Below are 27,695 nucleotides of genomic sequence, written 5' to 3' on the forward strand. Positions count from 1 at the left end.
AAACTAGGTGGGGGGGGGGGGAGCAGAAAGAGAGTGACAGGGACAGAATAAGGAAAATATCACCATCTGTGGAGCCCAACGATGTTCCATTGATCCTCTCCATCTGGTCATCTTGGTGGTGAAGGTCCCCCCGGAAGGCATAGAATCCAATGGGTTAATACATGCTCAGGCTAGGTAGGAAAACCCAGGCACCTCTCTGGGCGGGGGGAGTTTGCCATTGTCTCTTACAACAGACTCCAGGTTTGTTGTATCTCGTGCAGTCCTCTGGTGCAAGGCTTCAGGAATGACTCTGGGGGGCACTTTGGGGGGTCTTTGATGGATTATGACACTGCCTCAGCTGCCTCTCACGTGAATGTCCCGTGGAAGTGGCCTGTGGGGTTGGGGGTTCCACAGCTGGGCCAGTTTGTGTTAGGGAGGATGGGTGTTCCCTGCCTCTGACCAGAGGTTACACCCGAAACCTCCTGCCCCTCCTCATTTTGGGGGGAATAAACCTGGCTTCTGTGGGCTGTGGTCCCCCCCACCCCAAACTCAGCCAGCGAAGAATCTCTGCTGTGTTTGGGTTTCTTGTGGATGCATTCTTCTCCTTCAGCTTCGTTTGTTTTTTCCTAGGCCTGAGATGGTTAAAGAATGGTTTTTCCCTTTATCTAATCTTAGTGGTTTAATTTATAGTCCAAAGTCCCAGTCAGGTGTCTTCAGGGATGCTTCTTTTGTTGTAGCTTCTTTATACAGTTTTTGTTATAATAAGCAAAACTTTATCTCAATGTTTGAGGCATGAACTATTTCAGTCTCTGACGGGGCCTAGGGCAGGTGGCAGGTGAAGTGCTCCGCGCTCGGGACACGGTGCTCGTCTGGCAGGAGCCATTCCCCGCCCGGGGCTCTCCCGCCCGGCACTGGAAGCTCTGGAAGCTCTGGAAGCCGGCTCAGCGCCGAGGAGCCCAGCTCCGCCCGCAGCTCCGCCCGGGGAGGCCGTGCGCGCCCCGGGACAGCCCCTGCGCCGCGCTCCGCTCGCCATGGGCTCTCGCCTGTCCCTGGACGACTCCGTGCGGGTCGTGGTGGTCGGGGGCGGCTTCGGAGGGACGGCGGCCGCCAGCCTGCTCAAGTCCTGGGCCGTCCCCTTCGTCCTGGTGGACGTGAGAGATGCTTTCCATCACAACGTGGCCGCCCTCCGGGCCGCCGTGGAGAGCGGTAAGGGCTCGGGCAGCTCCCCTGTCCCACCGGGATCGGCGGAGGGACGCGGGGAGCGGCAGGGAACGGGTTGCTTGCACTGCCTCCTCCGCCCTGCGATGGTGAAAGACTTGATGTTTTCCATCTGGAAAACAAACACTTGGCTCCGGGAGGACCCACAGCCCGTCTGTGGTTAAGCTAATTGCACATCTGCTAGGAAAACTGAGCAAAAACTGCTCAGACCATATCCCTCCTCGCCCCCCCTTCCGCCCCCCCTTTTTTTTTTTTTTTTTTTTTTTTTTTTTTTTTTTTTTAATTTCAAGGGTTTAGAAGGTGACTAAGCTAAAAGCAACAGCAGCTGGAAGGGGTGAGTCAATCACTTTCTGTACCTGGCCCTTGAAATGTGGAGCAGCTCAGCAGTGAAGCCTGGGATGATAAAGCCCTGTCAGAGAGTTCCTCAGGCCTGTCTGGGCCCTCAGTTGGAGACTGGGCCAATCCCATTACTCCAGTCACTGGGGAATTTAGGGGCAAAATATCACATTCAAGGCTGGGAACGAGCATCAAAAGGATAGCAGAAGTTTGGTCTGAGAGGCAGATTACATGAAAAAAGCCTCTGACACCCAGCCTGAAATTGCCAGGACCACAGAAACAGTTATGGGCAAACCAGTACAGGAGATATGAGGAGCAGAGACAAAGCCACCTAGCCCAGGATGTCACCTGATCTGAGGAAAAAGGTCCTGAAGCTCCTTGCTGGGCAGGGATAGCACACAGCAAAAGCTCAGCCCACAGTCCCAGATGCATGCCATGCTTTTGTTTGAGCGAGGACAACATAGCGGGGGTTAGAGAAGAAGGAGTTAGCCTCCACAGAAGGAGAGCTCTCCCATTGTCTCGTCTTCCCACAGGATTTGCCAAGAAGACTTTCATCTCCTACTCGGTCACCTTTGGGGACAGCTTCCGACAAGGCAAGGTCGTGGGCATAGACCCTGGGAGGCAACAAATCTTGTTCAGTGATGGCGAGGTGGGTGTTGCAATGACCTGGCTGCCTTATGGGATCACCTGCTAGTGCAGGGAGTCAGCCTTCAGCAGGGTATGTTCCATCCTCCTGAAGAACCTGGCATCTTTCCCTGCACGGCACTATCCCTTCAAGCCAAGCTAAGTGGCCTAGAGCTGTGCTGGGATGTGGGTGTGCAGTAAATGCCTAACCCCATCTCCTGCTCAGCTGAGCTTTTATTCTCAGACCTGGATTTAGAGCTCAACTATTAACCCCAGAGCTCAGATCCTTATTTAACTGCAGGAAGAAACAAGAGCACAGCATCAATCACTCTTTCCAGACAGAGCATCTCATCTCTTTTCAGGAGAGGGTAAGGAAGAGAAGTTAGTCTCTGTAACCAGCTGTGAGTGTCCAGCATAAATATCAGGTTATTCCCTGTAAATTTAGGGTAATTTCTTTAAAGCTCTCAACTCACCTGAATGGTGCTTCTCTCAGACCTTGAGGAACAATTACTTGGTGTCACTTGGACCAGGTCTCTTCCTAAAGTCACTTCCTGATAGTGACAAGTACTTTCCTGGTTACCAGCAAGGGATGGAGATGAGAAAATGAGTGACCAATACCTAGGAGGCAACCACTGTGTTCTAGGCTCCATTTTAAAGTGTCTAATATCCCATTCTACTTTCTGCCCTCCCAGGAACTTCACTACTCCCATCTCATTCTTGCAACAGGCAGTGATGGGCCATTCCCTGGGAAGTTCAACCAAGTCATTGATATGGAAAGTGCCATCCAGACCTATGAAGACATGGTTAAAGAGGTGAGGAATCAACTCCTATGAGGTGCTGTCTGCCTTTGTTCAGCCTCCCTGTCCCAGATACCACTGTGGCTATCTGGAGCTAGCTGTGTCTAAGAGAAAGGGACCATGAGAGACCATGGTGTGCACAGGGAGCAGCCAGGACAAGGAGCTCATCATGGCTTCTCTAGCATAAGGGGAAACCTGAATTACTCAACAGTGTTACAGGGTAGGCAGGAAGAATGCAAAGGGCACTCCTTTCTTGTTTCCTCTTAATGAACTAAGAGGATTATTGCTGTTGGGCTTGTGCTGTGTGTGAGAACAGTCTATGGTGTGACTGAAGGTATTCTGGCTTCTTGCAATTTGCAGTTCCCTTGTAACACAAATTTTCTCTTGAAGATTGAGAAATCTCAGCGCATTCTGGTAGTGGGAGGTGGTGCTGCTGGAGTGGAGATGGCTGCCGAGATCAAAACAGAGTACCCAGACAAAGAGGTAGGAGCATCTTCATCACAATTAACTTCATCCTGGTTTCTGAGACTGTTCTGTGATGGTGCTGCTGGAGGTACCTGAGATGACTGCACATCCAGTTACTGAGCCTGTGGCCAGCCACAGCAAGGACTGTGGCACTAGGTGCCCTTTCCTGGCTTGTTCTTGCAGGCATCAATCAGGGTGGAGAGAGGCTAGCTATAGCTGTTCCCACCTTGCATGCAGTGTGTCCTGTTCTGTTTCTGTGTCCCCATTTGCTGTTTTGTCCCCAACAGGTCATCCTCATTCACTCAAAAACTGCACTGGCTGACGTGGAGCTGCTAGCCAGTGTCCGTCAGGAGGTGAAAGAGATTCTCCTCAGGAAAGGAGTCCGGCTGCTGTTAAGTACGTCCTTAGCAATACCTCTGAAGACCTACAAGCTGCTCTTCCTTTAGCCAAAGGATCTCCTAATGTCCTTTTTCTGACTTTTTTGGTTACACACAGCTCCCTCGAATTCCTGTTTCTCTGGGTTAGCTGGAAACCACAGCCTAGCAAAGGTTTGTGACCCAGGGCTCTCTGTTGCAACAGGTGAAAAGGTCAGTGACGTGGAGAACCTCAGACCAAACCAGTTCCAGAAAGACATGGTAGTAAGGACAGAGAAGGGCACTGAGGTGGTTGTTGACATGGTGGTGCTGTGCACCGGGATAAAGATTAACTCTTCTGCATATGCTGCTGCATTTGGTAAGTGAAAAAAACCAAACCACTGGGTGGGGAGAAGCAGCACAGTTCTTCACTGTCTGGTGCTTGAGGGGTGTGAGGTGGGGAATGAACTGTGTAGAGCCTGCGGGGGTGATTCTACTGAAATATCAAAGGATGATGCATTGCACGAGACTGCAGTGATTAACTACAGCAAGGCAAAAAGCTGACACATAGAAAAGAGGGTGAAAAACAACCCCTCACTTTGTGTCAATTAAATCAGCAGCATTTTGGGGTCTTGGGCCACACCAAACAACACAAAGCTGCTTCTAAAAACCTGCTGTTTGGCAAAACAGGTGACAAAATGGCAAGTAATGGTGCTTTGAAAGTTAACGAGCACCTCCAGCTGGAAGGCTATGAGAACATCTATGCCATTGGGGACTGTGCAGATCTCAAAGAGCCCAAGATGGCCTACCATGCTGGGCTCCACGCCAACATCGTGGTGACAAATATCATCAACAGCCTGACACAGAAGCCTCTTAAAACCTACAAGCCAGGTAAAGTCAGCTCCTAGCACCTGGCCTTAGGTGTTGGGCTGCTCTTCTGCAAGGAACAGCTGTCTAACTTGCATGGGACTCTGAACTCACTGAATGCACTGTGAAGGAACTCACAACTGGAGTTGATTATGTCAGCTTATAGCTCAGGCCTCATTTTAGTCCTTGACAAAGACACAGTGTAGATATTAATTACTGTGTCAGTCTACCACACAATGTGTCCTTTCTTCACTAATGTCTTGATAAATCTACTGGTGGGAGTCTGCTATTCCTCAAACTTATTTTCTTTTCTTAAAATTGCTCACTGTCCAATTAAATCCCAGGAATAAGATTACTTCCCATTTCCTTCTTTCTCCCCTTAAACTAAAACAAACACAAACTGAACAATCTGGTCTCAAAAATCTAGTTGGGTAATGAGTCTTCTTGTTCATGAACACTGACGTAAACACTTACCAGAACTCTGCTGAAAGTTGTTCCACATGGATGCAGGGGAGCTGGACAACAGTTGCTTGACTTACACCTCTACATCTTCTTTGCAGGGTCACTAACCTTCCTGCTTTCCATGGGCAGGAATGATGGTGTAGGCCAGGTGAATGGTTGCTATGTGGGACATCTCCTGGTGACCATTGCCAAGAGCCGGGATCTGTTCATCTCCAAGAGCTGGAAGACGATGGGACAGACAATGCCCTCTTAAGAGGACACCAGTAACAATCCAGCAAGGAGCACAGCAACTGGAAGAGGGTGAGGGTGCACTTCTATTGCTTCTACTGACTGATATTGTCCTCTGCAGCACCTCCTCAAGCCACCCATCACCGTGCCACAAAAAAGGGTGCCTGCCTTGCTGTAAAGGGGAAGGAGGCACTTCCCAAATGAACTGCACAGAAGTTCCCATGATAAAAACCAGAGAAGAAATGTTTCTTTTACTCCCCCTGCTGAGAGAGCTCTGAGCAAGAAGTTTGGCTTACCTTGATTTGTAACAATAAACACTGTGGCTTGCAGAATCTCTGTGGTTTGTTTGTTAATGTGTTGTTTTGGTTTTTTTCCCTCGCTTTCTCTATTCTGGCTCCTCTAAGAAGGACCTGCTTCTTACAGATCTGGCATCTGCTCTGCAGCTTGCAGGGCAAATGGCTCACAGTGCTGCCAGGGTAATGCCTGTCTAAAACCTGGAAGGGGATATGGTAAGCCTGGAATTCAACAGAATATAATGCATCTTTGTGTTAAAATCTCCTCAGCAGCTTTAATTGTGTCACTTGTAGCACTAAACTTCAGTCAGAAAAGCTGTTGGTTGTGATACAGCAAGCACTTATTTACAGATGCTGCTGCTTTTTTTTTCCTTTCTTTTTTTTTTCTTTTTAGGGTGAGAAATTCCCAGAACAAAATGAGGGTTTAAAATAATAACCACACTTGACACATATTTTTCTTTTTTTCTTATAAAACAAACAAAATCACCATGAAATATTCTCAGTAATTACAGAGGTTATTGTGAGTTAAAAGCAAAACAGAAGCTCCTCATGCATCACTTCTAAAGCCCTTTTCTCCTCTCTGTGGGCTGAAGGCAGAAGTTTACCATCTACCCTCAAGGGAGGGGAAAAGGGAGCAGAACATATGTAAGAGCTTTCTTTAAAGTGGTGTGTGTGTGTGTGTGTGTGTGTGTGTGTGTGTGAAGAAATCATCACTACAAATCTAAAATGAGGTTACTCTTTAAAAACTTCTAAACTAAAGCAACAAGGGACACTAAACTCCTGAAGACAGATGGTAACTCAATTGCTTAAGGTGATAAAAATGGCATGAAGAAGTTGGACTAAACCCCTCTCATCTCTAATCACAGCTCTCCATCAAGTCACAACACATCACACTACTACCACACCCCCTCCTCGTCACATTGAAAAAATAAAACCCGCCTCTAATGCTTTTAATGCTACTCAAGTTTGTTGAAAAATAAAGTTTCATTTGGCTGCCATTGCTACTTAGTGTCTAGCTTGGCCATTTCTTGCACATAGATACCAATGCTTTCACTGTCGAAGAGCAGAAAGTAAATGTTCTTCAAGGAGGAAGAGCTGGTGCCGTCGAAATGGGTGGAAATAGCTCTGAGGGTCACCTGGGCTGCCGTCTGTTTTGGGAAGCAGTTTCTGTGTGGTCAGGGAAGAAAAGAGAGCAGGTGAGTGTTGAGCAGTGATGCTGAGAGGAACCAGCCAGAAATAGTCCAGCCACAGGCTGCTAAGATAGTGCCAGTTGCAGTTTGGCAAACCCCAAGGTTTTGATAGCAATATTCACCTGCTGCTGAATTAAGTTTCCTTGCTGGTATAGCTGCTGTTTTCATCTGCTGCTACTTCTTATGACCACACAACTTTTTTTTTTAATGCTTGCCCTTAGAATTAAACTTTTCCATGCCATCCTGGGCAGGCTAAAAGTTTCAAAGAATGATTATTTTTTTAGCTAAAACTGAAAAAAAAAAACAAACCACAAAACATCACCTACTTAGCTGACTTGCTCACTCTGTCATTAAAATACTTTGCTTGGGATTCCTGTGAAAATAATTGAAATTACAACTCCAAGCCAAATTAAGGTCGAGATGTATTCATTCACTCCTCTTGATGGTAATATTCTCTAACCTACAATCATATTTATATTGTAAACCATCAAAAAGATCTGGCACAACTGAGGTATCCCATCTATTGCAATGTTACATTAGTTACATAGTTCCTAAGATGGGACAGAGGAAAATGAAACTTCACAAAACTGATACAGTATAGTTCTTTATCTACTCACAAACCCAGCGTTTCCTGTGCAGACATGTAGCTAGCATAAAATGAGAGCAAAACCAGGAAGTCCTATTTGAAAAACTGCATTTTTTCAGAAAATTTTGAGGTCCTATGATAAATGAAGTGTAAACCAGCAGCACCTGGTAAGACTTACTCTCTTTTTCTGTTAGGAGGTGTAATTGTAAGAGCAACAGAGAGTGAAATGGAACAATGCAGCAGAAGAATCTGCACTAAGACTAATGGTCCAAGAATGGATTATTCTAGTTCTATGGTCTTAGAAGACATGAAGTCTACAAACTTTTTCTATTGGCATTAAAAGCTACATTTCATTTTTGAAAGTTGCACTTTATATTAAAGATTGTTAAAACAATTTATCACATTTTGCTTTGAATGAAAACCATAAACAAAAACATCTGTATATTAAAAAATTGACTAAAAATTGCACTGTCCCTCTATTTATTCTTTTGTCCTGACCCATAAAAATATTATTTTGCCTTGCAGAGTGTGTAAAAATGCCACTTTCACCTCCCGTGTATTCAGTGATATGTGGTGATTTCACTGATCAAATGCAGTTTTACTTTCATTTTATTCACTGTCAGGCCAACACAACTGGACTGTACTCTGTACTCTACTCTTTGGGCACTACTACCAAAATCAGTATATACATTTCAAATTATTTATAAGCATGTGAACTCTAACACAAAATAACAACTTCTGCAGTTAGCAGGGCTTGTGTAAGATTTCTTGTCATCAGAGACCAACAAACTGTTGATTTAAAAAAAAATCTAAAAGAAAAGAAAAAGAAAAAAAGAAAGAAAAAGAAAAAGAAAAAGAAAAAGAAAAAGAAAAAGAAAAAGAAAAAGAAAAAGAAAAAGAAAAAGAAAAAGAAAAAGAAAAAGAAAAAGAAAAAGAAAAAGAAAAAGAAAAAGAAAAAGATTTCAGGTTTCTTAGTCAAGCACATTCTGCTTGCTAGTTATAGAGAAAGAAATGTGTAGCTTCACACTTGGTTTAATAGTTTTCCCTTTTAAAAGCAGAACTACATTTGAGAAACACTGATTTTCTTCTGAAAGAAAAGTTTTGTGTGATGAGTCTTTTAAATATCTATTCTCAGGAGGGCTTAAGTGAACACCCCACATCCACGTAGCTCAGGTGGCATCGCTGTTACCTGCCTTCAGTATTATGCTGGTATAATCTTATTAGTACAAATGCAGGTTTAATAAGACTCCCCACAGCAAAATGAAGGGACACAAAACCCAGGGTGGTGCAGAGGAATGAAAATGACTGCCTAGCAATAGAAAACACAGCAAGCCCACTCAACTCTCCTGTGGATTGGCTAATTTCTCTTTATAAAGGCTCTGGCAGTTTCATGCAAACACTGCACTTCAGGCTGGATTCCTCTGGAGCAGCACGGTGTCAGATGGCAGCAGCAGAGGCAGAGTTACAGAGCATGGGGCACCTCCCTGTCACAGCAGCAGCTCTGACAGCCAATTCCACCTCTGCTACCCAACACAGGGAGTCCTACCTGCCGCTGGGAAACGGGGGGAAAGCCACAGACTTCAACTTCTTGTCTTCTGCAGCTGTTAAGCAGTTCTTGACAGTCTCCTCGAGCTGCTCTTCACACTTGTCTGATCCCCACTGTGGGATGTGACAGTGGATGACAAACTTTGCTGCTAGGCCGCTAGACTGAGTGAGTGCAGCTAACACAAATGAAAATATAACATTAGTTGGGAACAGAAACCACCCTGCAATGACCTCCCAACCCAATGTACCTTGTTAATTACATTACCTCTCCAAAGGAATACATTTGGAATTAAAATACACCACAATGGCTCGCTTGCAATCATAACCTCTCTCATCATTCCTTTTGTGATCAATCATTATCCCTTTGGAGACCAAAGAACCCAGGGCTCATTTGGTTAGCACACAGCTACTCAATAATGGTTTCTAGCTCTCTCATTCAGCACAGCCTCTGGGTTTGTTTTATGCAAAGTACGAAAACCTCACCCTGAACACAGTATCAGTAATCCCCACAGACATTTCTGCAGTGCTGTCACAGAGTGCTTTTCACAAATATCCTGCATCATCATCATTACAGTTCCAGAGTGTTGGGGAGTAATATTTAGACTCACATCAGAGCTTGGTAATTTCAGACAAGGACGTGAAAATCAAATTTGTCCCCACCAGTTATGCCCAATCAGGAATCTCAGATTAATTTTTCAGAAAGCCTAATATTTTCCAGGACCTGCAGAGTCTACAGCATGGCATCAGTTTGCTTTTGTTGCAATTGTCCCCATCAGCACTAACAGAAGTCTAGGTCTTAATCTCAGGTTAAAAACTCTGAAATTAGCTGTGCAGGAAGGAATTAGCCCATGGATGAAAAACCTGGATATATTCACTTGTTCACCATCACAGAGGAATTCTGTTGCAGGCACAGAGGAGATCTGTGCTACTTAAATTTTAACCAGCTGTCTTAATAGCATAAAAGGAGTCTATCTTCTAGTTGGGTAGTGATGTTGACAGAGAAAAGTAGTTTACTTTGATTTTACGGCATATAAATTTGATCTGATATGAAAGTGAAGCAGATTATCTTGTGTAAAAATTTCCCTATTATTTCAGGTTATAAAACTATAAAACTCAATTAGGCAATTTCCAAAACTAGACTATTTAAAGCATTTATTTTCTTGGGTATAGAGATACTAAGCCAAATAAGGCATATTGTAACTTTTCTCCACCTGTCTTCCAGACACCTTCAATTGGTTTAATCTGTCCACAAAGGAAAGCACAATCTCAGGTCCCAAGCTATTCCCTGCTACAAATGTGTTAACCCTTGAAGGGAGCTCTCCTAATAAAGTAGCTGTAGTGCCTGAGCAATTGCTCTTCCAAAAAGTGTGCCAGTTCTGCAGACCATATCACATCTTCATTTGTGCTCAAAGTAAGGTAATTATTTGGGTTATATACTGTTAATCAAATATGCATAAAGAGGAATAATTTATAAAGTATCACAAAGTTTTCTCATGCCTCATATGTTAGGCTGAGAACTGTTTCTGATTCTCACTAAGGCTGCAGTACAATCAGGGTAGGAAAGATGGCACAAGATTTCCTTAATTTTTGGACTCCCAAGGACAGAAATTGCCGAAGACAAATTGATCAGTCTAAAGACAGAATGTGCACAGCACACAGGTATCCTATTGTTTCTTTTTTTCCCTCTCAGCAGGCTGCCCATATCAGCAACAGCTTTGAAGAAACATTTACATCACATAAACAATGACACATAATATCAGTAACAGATCAGAATGTCCAGAGAAAAGAACATATAAGATAAGCCATGTCCAAAAGACTGCAGAGTATCCTTTTTACCTTCAGCAACTTCTAAAGGTCCTTGAGATTTGCGAAGCTCTTTCACTGTTTCCAAGAACTCTTTCCCTCCAGCCTTTTCCAGTGCCTTGCCTGCAAGGACACAGAGCAAAAGGCCTTGGCTTCAGAGTATCAGTGTGGATAAACAAGTCCACATTATTTAAAAGAACACTGTACACACACTATTCTGTCTCCCTCTATCAGCAGCAGCTGATGTTTGTGTTCACTACTCTGCCTAGACAAAGTTTACTTTTCATGATTTTGAAGAGCTATTACTGTATACTGTATGCTATTACTGGAAAATGCTTTAATATAAATATCTGTAAGAATGCTATTTACTCTGACTTATGGCTAAAATAGCGTGGAATGGGATTTTCAGGACTCAGATTTTCAGCCTCCAAAATGGACTCAACATACAAACCCTACTACTTGCTGAAACAAACACAGCTGGGATGCCAGGGAAGGTCTTGATGGCTAAAAAACAATGATCCAAAAGCCTGCTGCTAGATTCTGTGCTCCCTATGCAACTGAATAGCTTTTTACCTCCCTCCTGCTTAAATTTCTGTATTTGTATAATAGTATTTCCTTATTTCACATGAGCAGTATAAGGCTCTGTACATGAGTATTTCTAAATTATGTAATATCCTACAATGAAAGTCAGTTAGAAGTGCTATTAATATATAATTTTGCAATGTAATTTTCAGATGCAAATGTAAAAATAAGCCAATAAACACCTCAATAATAATTATTTACACCTTTGCTGCTCATGTGCTTCAACAAATTATCTGTGTTGTGCTTGTCATTAAGAAAAAGATAAATTAGTGATTATCCTATTATACCTAGTCAGATGCAGCCTGATTTTCAGAAGCTGTAACTGATATTTTATGCCCTGGGGCAGATTCAGGTGAAACAGGATGGGATCTCAGCAGGCAGCCAGTAGACCAGCTACTCTTCCAGCTCTAGATGTGTTTTTTTCTGCATGAACAGAGCCTCACCTATTTCCTCCTTGAGGTCTATTTCAGCAGTTGTAGGGTGAACAATGCCTTCTACTTTCATGGAACCAATATGGCTGATGTCACTCTGCGTCAGAGAAAGCTGAAAAATAATGAGGGGGGAGGGAAAAATAAATAGTAATCTGAGTGCAAAACCATTTTCATACCAAAAAGCTGAAGTGAAAGAAGGCTGCATTCAGTCTTTCAGAGATCAGTTATTTTATTCTGTTCAGTATATGTGATTCTGACTTTTAGCTTTTAATTAATTAATTTGCACACCACTCAGATTATTTGGTAATATGCCCACAACTTGGGAGCTTGCTCCAGAGGAAGTTATTGCTAGAAAACTAATGTTCTAACATCATGATTTGAAGAAACAAGGGCTGATTTTGGAAATGTTTTGGTTTAAGAGAAAAGCATCCTTCCCTTCATGCTAAGCCCCAGTCTGTTATTGCTCTCTATTACCTTTTGTCCTGGCACAAGGCTCTTGGAGGACAAGATAGTGAAACCATCCCCAGGCCCATCTTCAGTTGTTGAATTTGAAGCTCCTTCTTTTTCATTGTCCTTTTGTTTGTTCTATTTGATGGGAGGAAAAAAAAGCAGGACTTCTCAAAGGAAACAAAATAATCAACATCTAGCATTATTCAATAATGGAGAGATTTAATAATACACTACAAATCTTATCTTCTCAGATCAATATATTACTCACAGCCTTGTAATCCCCTAAGATTATGTAACAACAGAGGTCTGCACTGTTTATGTAATGCCAAATCAGTGGTTCATCTGAGGCATTACATACATTTGTAGTCACATTCAGAGGCAGGGCACCCACACCCATCTGTAGATTTACTGGCAATTAAGGTTGTATTTATATGGGTGGGCATGTGTTAGTTTATTTTTGTTGCTAACAGAGCAGAACCTCATATTAACTCAAACTTGGTCACTTAGTAACCCAGTCAAATGCTCCAATTTGAAGAAAAAACAACTTTGTCATCTGAAAAACAAATGTTTAAGTCTCATTTATTAAATGAGAAAGCCTTCTTATGGCTTACCTCCAGGAGCAGCAAACCTACCAGTCCCAGAGGGCTGCAGGAGCATCTCCTCACATCTCTCAGTATTTGCTTTAAGGTATGTCAAGATGCTACCACCTCCTAACGAGTCCAAACTCTGCATGTGCACAATTCAAAGTAAGGTGGTAGCTGAGACAAATACACAGAGACATCCCATTAAGCAACTCTGTTTTCTTTTTAAAGGCTGTTTCTGCATATTCTCAGCTATAGAACTGTATCAAAACTTTGAGGCCTCCAGAAAAATGTGCTTAATCTAAGTTTTAAAAGTTTAAGTCAAATAATATCATTTAACCCTACCCAATCAAAAACTCAGCAGTGTTTCAAGGTGCATGCTCTGGAATGACAAACCAAGAGCATTGATCTGGGTTACTGCTTTACCAAATTAATCCATTTTTGGATAGTGATAGAGGATGGGCAACCCTAAGGGAAAGTGCAGTGGTCAAGTTCTGATTGATTTATTCTTCTTTTAAAAATCACAAACAACAGCACAGCTAAGAACACATGAAACAAAGAGCTTGTCGCATGACATTGACATTCCATGTCAGGACAAGTTCTCTGGACAGTGAAAAATCTTTAACAGCAACCCAGTAACTGGTACAAGGCTGAAGGCATGACATCTCTCTAGTAGAAAATGTTTTAGAACACAGCTTCCTTTATTTTAAAAGCAAGGGTTCACTGCGACAGAGTTAGTGTGGAGGTAAGAGATTCTACACAATTATCAAGAAATTACAGAGGGTGACACGGAATCTGTACCTGCCCTATGCTTACCTTTTTGGATGTCCGGGCCTTGGTAGACTTTGCCTTCTTCCCACTCTTTTTGTTTACCATGGATTTCCTCCCCTTCTTCTCAGGAGCAGGGGAAAGGATGGTCTCAGATTTGCCTTTGGCACCCCGCTTCTTGGCTAGAAGCTCAGGCTGAATCCTGGGCAGGACACCTCCACTTGCAATAGTCACACCTTTGAGCAACTGCAAGGAGATGCAGCATATGGAAGCATATTACAAATCCTCTTAGTCTGCATCACCAAAAAACTATGAGGGAAACAATCCACAGCAACAAGGAACTTGGCAGGTGACAGCAAAGTCAGCCAGCACATCCTGGAGAATTCTGTTGCTGTACAATCCCTCTTCCAGTGCCAGTCTTAGTGCAAACCTGTCCTTGGTGATTCACAAGCAGTAAATAAGGGTAAAAAAAGAAGACTGTCTGTGGGCTACTTAAAAAAAGGACTGCACCACAGCCCTGCTCAGAGGAGGACTGGATGCAGATCCCTTTGGCAGGGAAACAGATGCAGTCAAAGCAAGGAAAAACTCCAAGGACTTGGTTTGCAGAGGCAAACAACAGGAATGGGCTGTGATACCATGTAGAGGACAAAGTGCGGCTAATTCCTAAGAGACAACACTGGATCTAGATCCCAGTTCACAGGTCACTGACTAGACCCACAGAGCTGGGAAAAGGCTGGTAGTGTTAGCATACTTTTCCTTCTCTTCTGGCCTGTTTTGAATTTTTACTCCACTTGACTGGAAACAGAGCCACATGACTTCATGGGCACCATATTTTCATTATTTAAAGCAGTCATATTAAGTGCAGGAGTATTCAAAGTGTGAATGACATCATCCATCTTCATACAGAGGAGAGACTCTGATGCTGACTGAACCTTTTCCGCACCCCTGAATAGTACAATCTGCAGCCCATGCTGTGATCTCTGTCCTCACTCAACAAGTCTAGCAGAAGTGATCCCACAAGTGATCCCAAGAGTCAGAGCACTGAAAACCACAGTTTGGGCAAACAGACAGGAAGACAGCAATAGCAGAGAGCGAGCCAGATCCCTACCCAACATGGACTTCACAGCCAGTGTAATAGAAAACACACATTTCTACAGCTTTTGGGAAAAGGTCTTGCACATTTTCTTTAAGTATTGAATGTCCCTGAGGAAAAAGTGAAGCATCAAGTCTACTTGCTTCAACAGGACTCATAGGCTAAGAAGAACCAAAATTTATGTCCATAAGATTTAAGATGAAGTATCTCAGAACCTTTATTTTTGTTTGCTTTTATTTAAGACGGCACAATCTTCTGGTCCAGTAACTGCAATCTTGTTCATGTCTCAGACTAAGCTGTTTCCAACCTTCCCTGGTAGCAGCTTCACTCAAGCCATAGCACATAACTCCTACACCAAAATGTAAACAGGCACCTGATTCAGTTCCTCATCATTTGCAACTGCCAGGAGGATGTGTCTGGGGGCAATCCTTCCTTTCTTGTTGTCCCGTGCCGCGTTTCCTGCCAACTCCAGGATTTCGGCTGTAACACATCAAGATAAAAATGAGTAACAAAACTGCAGCTTAGGTGCATGCTGCATACACATTTTTACACTGCTTCTTAATATCCATTTACCTTTTCAGGGACATTTCCAGATTTAAAGTGTTCTTGCTACAGAAAGGCAGAAACCAAACCCCACTCAATGTATTTGTAAATTTAGATAAACCAATTTGTCCTTCCTAATTCCCTAAAGGATATCTAGGAGAAAATATGCTAAGCTTGGTTCACATAATTTCTTTTAAGAGCCCCAAGTCAGAAATCTCTTTCAAAAAGGCAAAAAAACCACCTAAAAAAAGGTACATCAGCAGTCCAAAATTTATCAGCAGCCCTGTGACAACAGAACAGTCAAGCATGCAGTGAAACACCCAACCTGAAACAGACAGCTCTGATAAACAGCAAAGATTCTCAGGACCAGGGAAGATGAAGACTGAGGTGCATTTGAAGAAATACTTGGAAAGCCAACACACCTGCCAGGCACTGCTGGAATTCTGCATTAAAGGGCACTGAAAATCTGTGAGAAGCTTCATTTCAGAACAAGATATGAAAGGTTTGACTCAGATGCAAGCAGAGACAACGTGAGAGCTTCAATGCATGAAATATTGATAGAAGGGTCCTTCTTCATCTCTGGGAACAGGAGGTCACTTCAAAGGTAATTTCTCTAAATTACCAGTAACATTTATACTGTAACCAAAGTCACTGAGGTTTTCCTAATAATTACAGAAATACAGACACATCTTCCCAAGTTTATTTGGACTGTAGCAATCAGTATAATTCATTAGCTTACGTAGTTTGGTCACTACTCAGAAGTTATTTCTCATATAAGAACACTACTGGAACACTGAGAAGGAAGGAGAAGGGAATTTTTTTTCTCCAAATAATCATAAAAATCATATTCATACTTTATTTCAGTATACAGTGTCCCTGTATACTGTCATCTGGTTTTTGGGTTTGTGTTTCCACAATATGGAATATGAAAATTACAGCCAATCAGTATTATCCTATTGATAACTTATTGATGTCTTAATGACATCCTACTCCTTTACATCAACTACACAAAGAACAATAACTACGATAAAAAGAACAACTTTCATGAAAAATCTAGTGGAAACGTACATAATGTTTGGCTAAAATCCAAATGATTTCAACATGAGGCTTAGCTCTGGCTCATGGGAAAAATACAAGCTTTCAATTCCACTCAGAACAACAAAATTATAAACTTGTCTTCCAGTATTCACTACTACACAGCATACATATTTAACTGAATGTTGGAAATACAAACGCCTTTTTTTAAAATTTGCATGCATATTCACAGTGAATTGTAAAAGTTAGGGCAGGAACCTCTCAGCGCTAGCATTTCCTAGTCTGTCCTGGATTTTAAAGGAGGAAACTGAAAAGAGATCCTGCATAATCCAGCTATTTTCACCCCCATGGGCCTGGAAGTGTCAGACCCTCTCCCAGACCTCTGCCAGTGGAACTAATGCAGCAGCAGACAGAAGGAACAGATTCCATCCATTGTGCAGACCAGCAGAGAGCAAGAAAAGGGACCCAAGCTCCTGCAGTGGGTTTTGCAGATGTGTGCTGACAGCAGAGGAAAATTGCATCAGGGGAAAAAAAAAATCCAGAAAACAACACATACTTACTTACCTGTGTGGGAACTGAAGTTCTTTCAGGTGTGCCAACAACAGGCACATCCTGCTACCTGTGTGCTCACCCCACTGCCCCAGGTTTGGGTCCTTTGGCCAGCAGCATCCTGATGGTGCACTCTTAGTCCTCTGCCTAATGTTAAGAGCAAAAAAGGCAGAACACTCAAATGCCAGCCATCCATCCCAGGACACCGGGAAGAAGGGAATCCAAGGCAGAGGTGACGTATGGCAGATTGTGGAATATGTATATAATTTACCAAAGGATGCCAAACATTTGCATAGGTAAATAATTGCCTTGCCTCCTTTTAATGAAGGTTTCTATGCATATTTTTTCTAAGGGTGGAGGCAGGGACTCATAATATTAAGAATATAAAATGGCATTTACAAAATACAATATCAAAACTGGAAGCTTCAGTTATCACATCCTCTGCTACAATAACAGATCCCTAAAGAAACTGCCTTACATTTCATGTAGAAACATCTTAACATCTGAGATTACCTAAATTCTAAGAAGACTAGTCTGAGTATATAGGTCCTGTAATAAGGTCCTGTACCATAACAAGCTCTCTTGGAACTGGGCATCTTTATATTCTCAACCATAAATTTGGTTTGCTTTCCATGCTCTCAGCACCAGGCATTAAGAATTACATTGAAATCTCAAATAATATTGCTTCCTGCAAAAGTCAAAATCCACAAAGATGCCTCCACATCAGAAGTTTAAATTCAGACATCTTCAGAAAAACATAACTCTCTTCCAGCAGACACAAGCAGCAGCCATGCTATGACCTGAATGAGATTACATCTTGTCATCCTGTGACATACAGGAAAAAGAGGTTTCTTTAGCTGATGGATCAGCAGATTTGAAATGTCTGGGAACTAAAGCATCCTAGCCAAGCCAAAGGTATTTGTTCAGCTGAGCTTTTGGGAAGCTGGACTGCTAAGAAAGGTCTATGAGAATTACTGATAGCAAATTAGAAAGATTTTATACAGGTTATCTTGTTTTCCACCTCCCCTTTAGGATAAGTTGTGTCAGCTCCTTTTACACTACCACATAGAAATCTAACAGTAATACCTTTACTCTACAAAAATGTATTGGATGATGGGAGTCCTTGGTCCTCCATTTGCAGGTGAAAGCTATCTGCTGGATTTGTCTCTGCATGGCAGATGAGCACAACAGGCAGAAGAGTATTCCAGGTGATTCCTGTGAAGGAGGAAGCCTTTGCTGGTGTTGTATTCTACCGTAATTTAGAGAGGATGGCTTTCCATTGAGACCTTCCATGAGTTCCTCTGACCAGCACACCACTCACATAACTTGTGTTGATGACTTCCTCATCGACAGGCATCTGTATTCTCTGCCTACTTTTTGGGAAGATGCCCTGTAGGACATATGCAGTTGATGTTTGATTTAGGTAGTTGTGACTGCAGTCAGCCCTATGCACGCTCAGAACATGAGTCTGATGCAAAATCCATCAATCCCATGGGACTCAGGCCAATTTTTCACAGAATTTGAACTCTGAAGCCAGTGGAACTCAACCTTGTTTCAGCAAACACAACCTTCTGGATAGAAATTAAGCTGCAGTTTTACAATATGATTTTCAAGCCTAAAATGTAAAACAGCATAGAGAGATTAAAAAGAAAGGTTTAGAACAGTGATGAGATCTTCACATTAGTTGATCAGTTGAGGTAAAAGTACCTCTTCCTCAGATACACTGTGGTGATTGCTGGCATTTTAATGATGGGGTTGATAAGGCAAAGTGCAGATTTGGGTTTGATAATGGCTGTGAGGTGCTGCCACAATCGATCTTGCTTACAAAGGAAAAAACCAGGGATCTAGTGACACAGAACACATACCAAAGCCAAACAGCAGTCTGAACTACATAAACTGGGAGTAAGGATGTATATATATATACATATATATATCTGTATATATATATGTATTTATGTATATGTATATATATATATATATATGTATAGGCACCATCTGGATGATGCCAGTCAAGAGTCTCAGTGCTCTGGGGCAACACAAATATAGGACAACAACAGACCGTGCAGGGCTGGTCACTCACAGAGATCTGCTGGTCCATGCCAGGCCCTGGAGGAATGCAGGCAGTCAGGTGGTTCTGGTCCTGTTTGACCCTTCCAGCCTCATTCACCTTGCCCCTATCCCAGCCATGACTTGCTTTCCCAGCTCCACAGCTCAATCTCCTTTCCCTGGCAATCCACACTGAGACTACTACCTCAGCTGCCTTTCCTGGAGAGTCACCATTTCTCCTGTCTACTCAGGCTCAGTATTCCTGCCCAGGTCCTTCATTACCAGCATCCCCTCCATCCAATCCTTGGCCTATTTCCTATTTTTTCAACTTACTCTCCAGCTTCCTGGCAGAATATTTGGACACTCCTTGCCATTTATTTGCCTACTGGCCACCAATTCAGTTCTCCCCACTAGCCAGATCTATCCCTGGCTCTGTCTCTAACATCAATATTCACCCATAACCACTGTCTCCTCACAATATTATGATCTGGGAGCTGAGAGAGGCTGGAACACATTCAGTGAGGACCAAGTCTTCAAACATTTTATCTGTTAAAATCAAAGAAGTCTCTGCTAAGCATGAGCAACCTGTGTTTTATCAAAGTTAGAGCCTGGCCAAAGAGAGCAGATTTCCCTGAGGTGGCAGAGACCACCCTTCCCTTTCATAAAGCATCAAATCTCTGCTAAAACACAGAGAAGCACTCAGGGCTTTAGAGGAGAAGTTCTCATGAACATTTTGACATAACACAAAAAATACATTCAACCTGCTTCTGTGAAACAGCTAGAAAGTCATAGTCTCTTACTGCCACCCTCCCAGATTTAGCCTGAAGCAGTTCCCCTGCATGCAGCCTTTCATCCTGAGGAACCACCATTTCACAGCTGCAAGTCCAGGAGAAAAAAAAATGGCATTTGTAATTCAAAGATCAGATAATGTTAAGAAGATTTACCAGTTTGACATATAATGCCCCCTTTGACAACATCCTTGGAAAAACCTATTTTGTTTCTGCAGGCTTCCCAAAACCATTTATTCACACATAATATTAGGAATAACTAGATCAGCAGGGTTAGATGTTGCAACACTGTTTTTTTAACTGAACTCTCCACCTTTGTAATATTTCCAAACAAAACCCTGGACAAAGCACAGGAGCTTTGCTTTGGAAAGAACACAATCCACCAGCAATAGATGTTTGCTCAGAAACATTACTCCATTCTATCCCAATACATACAGGAGTTCTCTGCTGAACCAAGTAGCTGAAAATAGCATTCCCTTACAATTTATGTGGATTCCCAGCCTACACCTCTAGCAATCTTCTTGCCTGGTTGACTACACATTCTTTTTTTTTCTAAAGCAAAGTGTAGGCCCACACATAATCTGCTCATTTCAGATTAATGATTTAAATTAAACAGCACTTACTACCCAGGAGCAGAGCCAAGACATACATTGTTCTAGTTCAGGTAATAGGCAAACAGTGCTGACCACAATTCAGTCTGAACCACAGAAATGTTGCACATACCAGATGTGCTGCTGACAATTTATTACTGCACCTTGTAATAACTGGCACAGCTCAGAACAAGCATCTCCAAATGTTTATCCTAGAAATATCTCCCTGTGGAGTAGGAAAAGTAAAAAAGTATTTCCCTCCAGACAGAAGGTCAGCAGAGTCACAATGCAGCACATTATGTTATAAAAGTTACTGTGATTTCTCCAACACAAGCAATACTTTGTCACTCCAGCTCCAGAAGTAGCCTCAGGGAAAAAAAAATTGATTCTCATCCTGGAATGTACCACCACAAACATGGAAATTTCTGCAATGTGCTATTAGGCTTCATCATAAATTCAATTTTAGTAGTGAGATTGTGAAATTAGTGGAATTTAGTAGTGAGATTTCAGATTTTCTCCATACCTTTGAAAGAAAATAATGCTTTTTTTGTCTGGTAGTGAGAACAAGATTCATATGTGAAAAAGAGAGTGGAGTTTACATAAAACCTGTTGCATGGACAACCAGGCTCCATGCAAGCTTCTTCATGCCACTTTGGCAATAAACTACACTCCTGAAACACAACTCACTCAACTAATTCCATCCAGGCTGTGACTCCTCACAGATTCTCTAATGCACCTCAGTCTTGATCTGCAACCCCTGAGTAACCTGAACCAGAATCCTCTCTGCACCGTGAGTTCTAACAATTTGCTAAAGTCCTATTTTCCATAATTAAACGAGAAACTCAGCAGATATGATCATAGGACACTGTGAAATGTTTCTATACGGAACCACAGCATATTGTATCACCATGGGATCAAAGTTCAGTTTCAGAAAGGCAGGAAAAAGAAAACTTGGGGCATGGGGGAAGATTTAAACACTGGAACACCTTCTTCATGCACTTAAGCAAAGCAAAAAGGTTTTTAAAATATGAAAAGACCCACCTTTACATTTCATAACACTTTGACACTGTCCTGCAAGGAAAAATGCAGCCAGCAGGACAGTTTGCTCACTTAAAAAGCACAATAGATGTACCAGGTGGGATTGCTTTTTTTCCTCCTGTTATTCACATTTATGTGTATCAAAAAGCCTAATTAATACCAGTTTTCTCTGGGACAGCAACTACCAGATGTGACTCTTCACTCTGCAAAGCAATAAAAAATAACCCTTCCAGCTAGTGACCAATCATGGTGCTTCTAAAGGAGAGAATTTCTGCCCTCAGCCTCTCCAGGAAACAAATAATCTCCTTAGCATTTTCAGCAAATTTCAACAAATCCTGCACTTGCAGAGCCTGAGTTTCAGGAGTCCTCCACATGTTCGTATCCCATCCCATGGCTAACCCTGGCTTCTGTGTGTGATGAGCACTTCCAGGAGCAGGTTCTAGGTTTACCTGCGAGGTACTCTATGACAGCTGCCATGTACACTGGTGCTCCAACCCCAATCCGGTACTTGTAGGTCCCTTTCTTCAGGTAGCGCATCATCCTCCCCACAGGGAAAATCACCCCAGCCCTACTTGAGCGGGACAGTTTGGACATTTTCTTCTTCCCGCTCCGCCCCGACATCTTGCAGCCTTTTGCTTCTTAATTTGCTGGTGGTTCCCAATGCCTTGCTCCAAATCCAAGGTCTGCAAGAGAAAACCAACAGGACTGATGAGAAACATCATGCATTGCTGTTGTTCCAGAAACAAAAAATCCAAAACCACCCTCAATGCCTGTTAAAGTGCAGGCATTAATCATTAAAAGTTGGATAATTGGAATATTTGCTATAACTTCACTTTTGAACAGCACTGTCAGTGTAGCAATATCAGGAGCAAAGAAAACAAACCTTGTCTTCTCTGTATTTTTCCGGCAACAACAAGATTACAGATAAACAGAAAACAAACCCTGGAATGTGCCACTCCACTCCAAAGCTGGCATGTGGTCACAGTTACACCCCTAGCTCTCACTCTCAGTTAAATAATGTTTGGAAAAGTTTTAACTCTGTTTACAAAAATTGGTTTTAACTTTATTTTGATGGCTGCCCTGGAGGCCTGGTTACTCCTCTGAAGCAAACAAAGGGCAGGTCCGCCACAGACAGTATTTCTGTCAAGGAAGACGCAGCTACTTCCCTCCCAGCATTCACTCACTTCAGTGAAACATGGAAACACAAGGAAGGAGACACTTTGAAAAACATTACAATGACTTTAGGTGATACTGCTAAATTTTATCATAATCTTTTCATTTATGATATCAAGGATATAAAATCAGCAGGGATCTATAAAACCTTGGCATGTCCTCATGTATCAGCCAGACAATTTTTTCTTTCTGTGTGCAATGTATTATGTGGGCATAAGAAAAGTTGGGAAAGATTAAGCCAGTAAACCTATCAGACACAGACACGTCAAAATTGGTGTTGCTCATCATCCCACTCCAGGTTCCCTGCCAACTGCCAGCCTGGAATCACGAGTGGTGGTAACAGAGCTCAAAGGGAAGGTGAAAAGAAGTGGGGAGGCATGATACTGGTCTTCAGAGATGCAAGAGGATACTGTGAAGGTGGAGAGAGGAAGCGTTCCCTGTATCAGTGACTCTTACAGAAGCTGTATAGCAGAGGAGAGAGTGGAGCATTGGACTCACTCAGACAGGGAGGCAGCAGAACCTTCCCAGCAGAACAACTTTAGAACAATTTGAGAATATATGTCAGAAATCACTTGAGCAGCACTGGATCTGCCTTGGGACAGGAGGCTGGACAAAGCAATCTTCCAAGGTCCCTTCCTCAATGAAACTTGCAATTTGTGACAAATTCTTTATAAACTTTCAATTTCATAGTAATAACAACCCTTAAAACACATCCTTTTCAGTTTGTGATAACTGACATCCAAATAATAAACCTAGGCTGGCAATTAGGTTTCTAACCATCAGAGGAGCCAATTTCTGGAACAGCCTTCTCTTTAGAGCAATAACTCATTTTAAAGTGGAACTTAATAAATGTATGCAGTAGGGTACAAACAGGTTCCTGCAATACTGGCAGGACAGTTCCATCATCCAAGAGTTTAGTCCAGCACTGAAATCCCACTAGAGAGCCATGCTGAAAAAGTACATTATATGTATCAAAATCATATTAAGCTAACCTCTCATGTATTTGTTCCTATACCATCAAATCCAAATTGAGTGAAAATCAGTGGAAAAAGGCAATGTCAAGGGATTACAACCACAGAAAATACCATTGTTGCACTTGATCTCCATGATAGAAAATCAAAACATATTTGTATACAACTAATCACACTGCTCTGGGCCATGCTGTTGCATAATATAAATTTATGTTTAATTATTCACTTCTGGCTCATCCTTCTGCTGCATCACTGAACTTTCCACCCCTGTCTACTCCTTCATTTTTCCCTTGTCTCTCACAGAAAACCTCTGCCATTATTTACTCCCCTGCTACCAAACCAACTTTTGGAAACCCAAAATATTTTCCAAATGCACTGCAGGTTATGTTTGCAAAATTCTGTGACACCTTAAATACAAGATGTTTCAAAACTCTGCTAACATTGTCTCTGCTTTGCAACTTACATGGACCAGGGTGTACTGAGAAGCAACAAATACAGCAGCGTGCTTTTGTCTTTTTTGACTCCTATAGGAGGCAATTTTTGGTAGGAAGCCAAGCTATGGCACAGTCACATCAGGACCTGGACAAAGAAACATGCTGAGAAAACTCCTGTGGACCTGGACAAAGAAATCCTGGAGAGAGGAATCTGGCTCCCTTGCAGGAAGGGGCACATGAGCTCAGGTCTGCCACACTCACCTGAACTGCAACCAACAGGTAAAGAACTACACGCTGAGCACTGCTGTCCTAATTGTTCTCTTTTGACTACACAGCCAAGCCTCAAGGGCTTATCAGTTGAAAAGTCTACCCACACTCGTTCCCTCCCTGCCAGCTGATTCATCATCTCTACGTTTCTCCTCATGAAGTGCAGCCTCCATTTAAAAATAAACCTGTGCTGTTCGTGCAAAGTCCGTCCTCGCTGAGCTATGAGGGCTGTGTCTATATCAGGCTGCCATGACATCAAGTTTGGGCAATTTAAAGCAATTATTTTCCCTATCCCTTAATCGGTCACAGAACACTCCCACTCTGCCATGACTCCAACATCACTGTGTTGCTATGGGGGATTGAATAGCTACCACATTTCACGGAGCTCTCTACAATATGACTGCAAGCAGGACTTTCCTCTGTTGAGTTTTGCCTTCTTCAGAGCCTGAGACAACCAGTGACATTTTCCTTTTGCCTCCTGGAAAAACACCTAAGAGTCCACATTCCACTGGACCAGCTCCAAGCCCCATCCAACGCAGCCTGGAACACATCCAGGGATGGGGCAGCCACAGCTTCTCTGGGCAACCTGAGCCAGGGCCTCACCACCTTCACAGGGAAGAATTTAGGGAAGAGTTCCTTCATAACATCTGATATAAACCCCTCATTTTTTAGATTTAAACTATTCTCCCGCATCCTGTCACTATCTGCCCATGTAAAAAGTCCCTCTCCCTCTTTTTCACACGCCCAATTGAAGTACTGAAAGGCTGCAATAAGGTCTCCCCAGAGCCTTTTCATGCCCAGGCTGAATATCCCCAGCTCTCCCATCCTGTCTCCTGAGCAGAGGGGCTCCAGCCCTCAGAGCATCTTGACTTCCAAACATTGAGAGAACTCGAACTCAGCAGCCAAAGACTGAAATAAAGGATATGCAGGACTATCAGTACACCTGCACTTCCCTCATCTCCAGCTGAAGATCTATTAGAACAGTTAGGAGTTGACAGACATTATACCTTGAAGCAGCTTAGGCTGCACATTCATTTACAAACGAAATATTTGTGAAAAATTGAGCAAAAGACCTAAAGCAGGTGCTGAAGGAATTGCTAAGGCACCAAAGCACAAACATAGTGCTATTCAGGGGGCAGGCAGGGTGTCTCCCCGACTCCAGAACCACACACACACAGAGCCCATTCCCAGGGAAAGAAGCTTCCCGAGCACACCGAAGCCCCGGGGGTCCCTGCAGAGGCAACTCCCACTCACAAACAACAGCGGACGACCCCCGCGGCGCCGCGCGGCTGCGAGGACAGGCCTCGGTATGCACCCACACCGAGTCTTTGGAGCCCGCTGAGAGCTGCCGAGCTCGGGGGAACACCGCGGCCATCACCGCAGCCCGCCCGGAGCCCCCTCAGGGCCCGCCCGCTGAGCGCCACTGCCCCGCCCCCCGCACGCCTCGCCGTTGCCCGGACACCGCCGCCCCGCCCACCCCCCCGCTGATTGGCCGCTGTGGCAGCCCGGGCTGGGGAGGGAGCACGGTGACTGGCTGTGAGCCCCTTGATCGACGGGAGAGGGGCGGCGGGAGCAGCCGGGCCGCGCAGGCGCCCCGAGGTGCAGCGGAGTGTGTGTGTGGGGGTGTGGCCGCCGGCTTTCCCGCGCAAAAGCTCCCCCCTCACACACTCCCCCCCCCCCCGCCCTCAGCGAGTGCCGCCGCCGCGGAGGCTTCGCCCCCTGCCCGCCAAGGGGCGGCTGTGGCGGCAGCCGCGCGGACCCGGAACGGGAAGCGCTGCGGGGGCCGAGAGGAGGCAGTAAGCGAAGAAGAGCCGTCCCCCCCCACCTTACCCGGGGCCGGCCTCGCGCGCGCCGCCGCTACAGCCTCGCGCCCCCCCTCCCTTTATGGCCGCCCCTCACCCGCCCCTCTCACGCCCTTTCCCCTCACGGCCTCGGCCATGGCTGGGCCTTCCCGGAGAACGGCAGCGGCGGCGGGAAGAGGAGGAGGAAGAGGAGGAGAAGGTGGGTCGTGCGGCCGAGGAGAGAGGGAAGGAGAGGAGCAGGGCCTCGCCGCGGCCCCCGGAGCCCCCGCGCCGCCGCTCCCCTCACCTGCCGGCGCCCGCCGCCGCTGTCGCCGCCTCCTCCTTCTTGTCTTCCCTTCCTCTTTTTCCTCCCCCTCTTTTCCTCCTCTCTTTGCCTTCCTTGCCCTTTCCTCCCCACTTTCCCTTTTCGGCTCCCCCCGCCCTCGCTCCGCCTCAGCCGCTCTCCCCGTATTGTATGTTTCAATGGCGATGGCGGCTGCTGGTTGAGGGGGGCGGCAGGGGTTTCCTCCCGCTCCGCACATACCGCCTCTAGGAGGAGTCACTGCAGCCCGGACCCGCTACAACCCCCCTCTCTTGGCTGCCGCCCTCCTCGCCCGGGCCCCAGGGCTGCAGTGGGGGCAGGAACCCCCTCCCCGCCCAGCAGAGAAAGGGCCCCCCTGACCCTAGCCCCAGTGGGCTTGTGGTAGCCGGGAGCATAAAGGCAGAAAGCCTCCCATCCTTTCCCAGGGTGGAGGAGTTCGGAGATGGAGAGGTATCAAGGCAATCCCAGATTGGGCTAAAGCTCAAGGAGTGCCTGGTTTTTGTTACAGAGAGCCACCCATCCCTCTATCCCTTTGGCAGGGTGACCTGTGTGCCTCGCTATGGTGCCTCTAACCCAAATATTCCAGCATCCCCAAGCCAGCTTGGAACGGCCGGAACAAAGAGTGCCGGCAGCTCTTTGTGTTGTCTCGTGTTGGAGCGTTCTGGGTGCTCGCAGGCTTTCCAGCTCATCCATGAGGGCTGCAAACTTCCCTTCTGAATGGAAGCTGAAGGTTTTTCTTTTCTTCCCTGCAGTCGCACAGATTCAAGAGCTGGAGCTCCAAGAGATGCAATAAGCTATTGTGTTATGAATCTTGGCAGTGCCAAATCCGTGAGCAGAGGCTGGTGCAAACAGGAGAGTACAGGGCTACACCTCTTTAACTCAATTCAGATATATTTTTTACATGAAAGTTGGTTTGTATCCTTATTCCTGTACAGATATTTTACATCGTTGCACTGATTTAGCTGTAAAGACATTTGGGGGCTACTGTAATGCACTAGGAAATACATTATTAACACAGACCACTCCTCACTTGCACTGTTACTTTAGGAGGGTGGCTGGGAACAACAGAGAGAAAGAACCATTCATGCTTTCAGCATTCTCTTTGCCACTGTAAAAAATGATAAAAGATTCACTGGAGTTTGGTTTTTGGTTCTGCCAAAAAGTTAGCAATTTTGTGTCTACATAGGACTGGATTTGGTGGGGAGAAAAAGCAATGGAATATTTCCCCAGGTTATGTTAATTGTGGATTGCACCATCTCATGAAGAAAGAGGGCATGAGTTAAGGACCTGTGTTTTCCTGGACTGCAGTGTGACCTGGGTAAAGCAGTTCACTTTACACAGCTGTATTTTGACTGTCATTAAAATGGAAATAAAGATATCGTTTCTCTTTTCAAACACTCACTAAGAGCCTCAATGCGTTTCTGTGGACTAATTCTTTGGAGTCTGTTCTCTTCCCCACATCTTTTTTAAAACGAGGTCAAGATGCTTTGAGACCATAGGAGAAAAA

The 27,695-nt window shown here is 44.2% G+C and overlaps 2 protein-coding genes across 5 annotated transcripts; one reads left to right on the plus strand and one right to left on the minus strand.

The window, feature by feature from the left end:
• Positions 1–950: 950 nt before the first annotated feature.
• Positions 951–5,661, plus strand: AIFM2 (AIF family member 2). The gene is made up of 8 exons (XM_069018963.1): positions 951–1,185; positions 2,067–2,182; positions 2,850–2,969; positions 3,345–3,437; positions 3,707–3,815; positions 3,999–4,151; positions 4,463–4,663; positions 5,200–5,661. Exons 1-8 carry the CDS (start codon positions 1,011–1,013, stop codon positions 5,352–5,354), a joined length of 1,122 nt encoding a protein of 373 aa, XP_068875064.1. The 5' UTR covers positions 951–1,010; the 3' UTR covers positions 5,355–5,661.
• A 421-nt stretch (positions 5,662–6,082) lies between these two features.
• MACROH2A2 (macroH2A.2 histone) lies at positions 6,083–26,728 on the minus strand. Of its 4 annotated transcripts, none has more exons than XM_069018964.1 (9): positions 26,174–26,728; positions 21,690–21,923; positions 15,025–15,131; positions 13,607–13,804; positions 12,234–12,344; positions 11,772–11,871; positions 10,780–10,869; positions 8,945–9,119; positions 6,083–6,789 (listed from the first exon to the last, which is right to left on the minus strand). In XM_069018964.1, the coding sequence occupies exons 2-9, from the start codon at positions 21,859–21,861 to the stop codon at positions 6,624–6,626; spliced, it is 1,119 nt and encodes a 372-aa protein (XP_068875065.1). In that variant the 5' UTR covers positions 21,862–21,923; positions 26,174–26,728; the 3' UTR covers positions 6,083–6,623. The 4 variants fall into 4 exon arrangements, with proteins under 4 accessions (XP_068875065.1, XP_068875069.1, XP_068875067.1 ...); XM_069018968.1 differs by lacking the exon at positions 26,174–26,728 and adding an exon at positions 25,985–26,078; XM_069018966.1 differs by lacking the exon at positions 26,174–26,728 and adding an exon at positions 25,340–25,475.
• Between the last annotated feature and the right edge of the window lie 967 nt (positions 26,729–27,695).

This window comes from Aphelocoma coerulescens, chromosome 6 (genome assembly GCF_041296385.1).
Source record: "Aphelocoma coerulescens isolate FSJ_1873_10779 chromosome 6, UR_Acoe_1.0, whole genome shotgun sequence".
Classification (NCBI taxonomy): Eukaryota; Metazoa; Chordata; class Aves; order Passeriformes; family Corvidae; genus Aphelocoma; species Aphelocoma coerulescens.

Coding starts and splice junctions, on each gene's coding strand:
- AIFM2 (XM_069018963.1), top strand. CDS start 1,011: ATGGGCTCTCGCCTGTCCCTGGACGACTCCGTGCGGGTCGTGGTGGTC. Junction 2,183..2,849: donor TCTTGTTCAGTGATGGCGAG/GTGGGTGTTGCA, acceptor CTGCCCTCCCAG/GAACTTCACTACTCCCATCT. Junction 2,970..3,344: donor ATGAAGACATGGTTAAAGAG/GTGAGGAATCAA, acceptor TTTCTCTTGAAG/ATTGAGAAATCTCAGCGCAT.
- MACROH2A2 (XM_069018964.1), bottom strand. CDS start 21,861: ATGTCGGGGCGGAGCGGGAAGAAGAAAATGTCCAAACTGTCCCGCTCA. Junction 15,132..21,689: donor TGTCATAGAGTACCTCGCAG/GTAAACCTAGAA, acceptor GATGTGTTACAG/CCGAAATCCTGGAGTTGGCA. Junction 10,870..11,771: donor AGACCTCAAGGAGGAAATAG/GTGAGGCTCTGT, acceptor GTGTCCTTGCAG/GCAAGGCACTGGAAAAGGCT.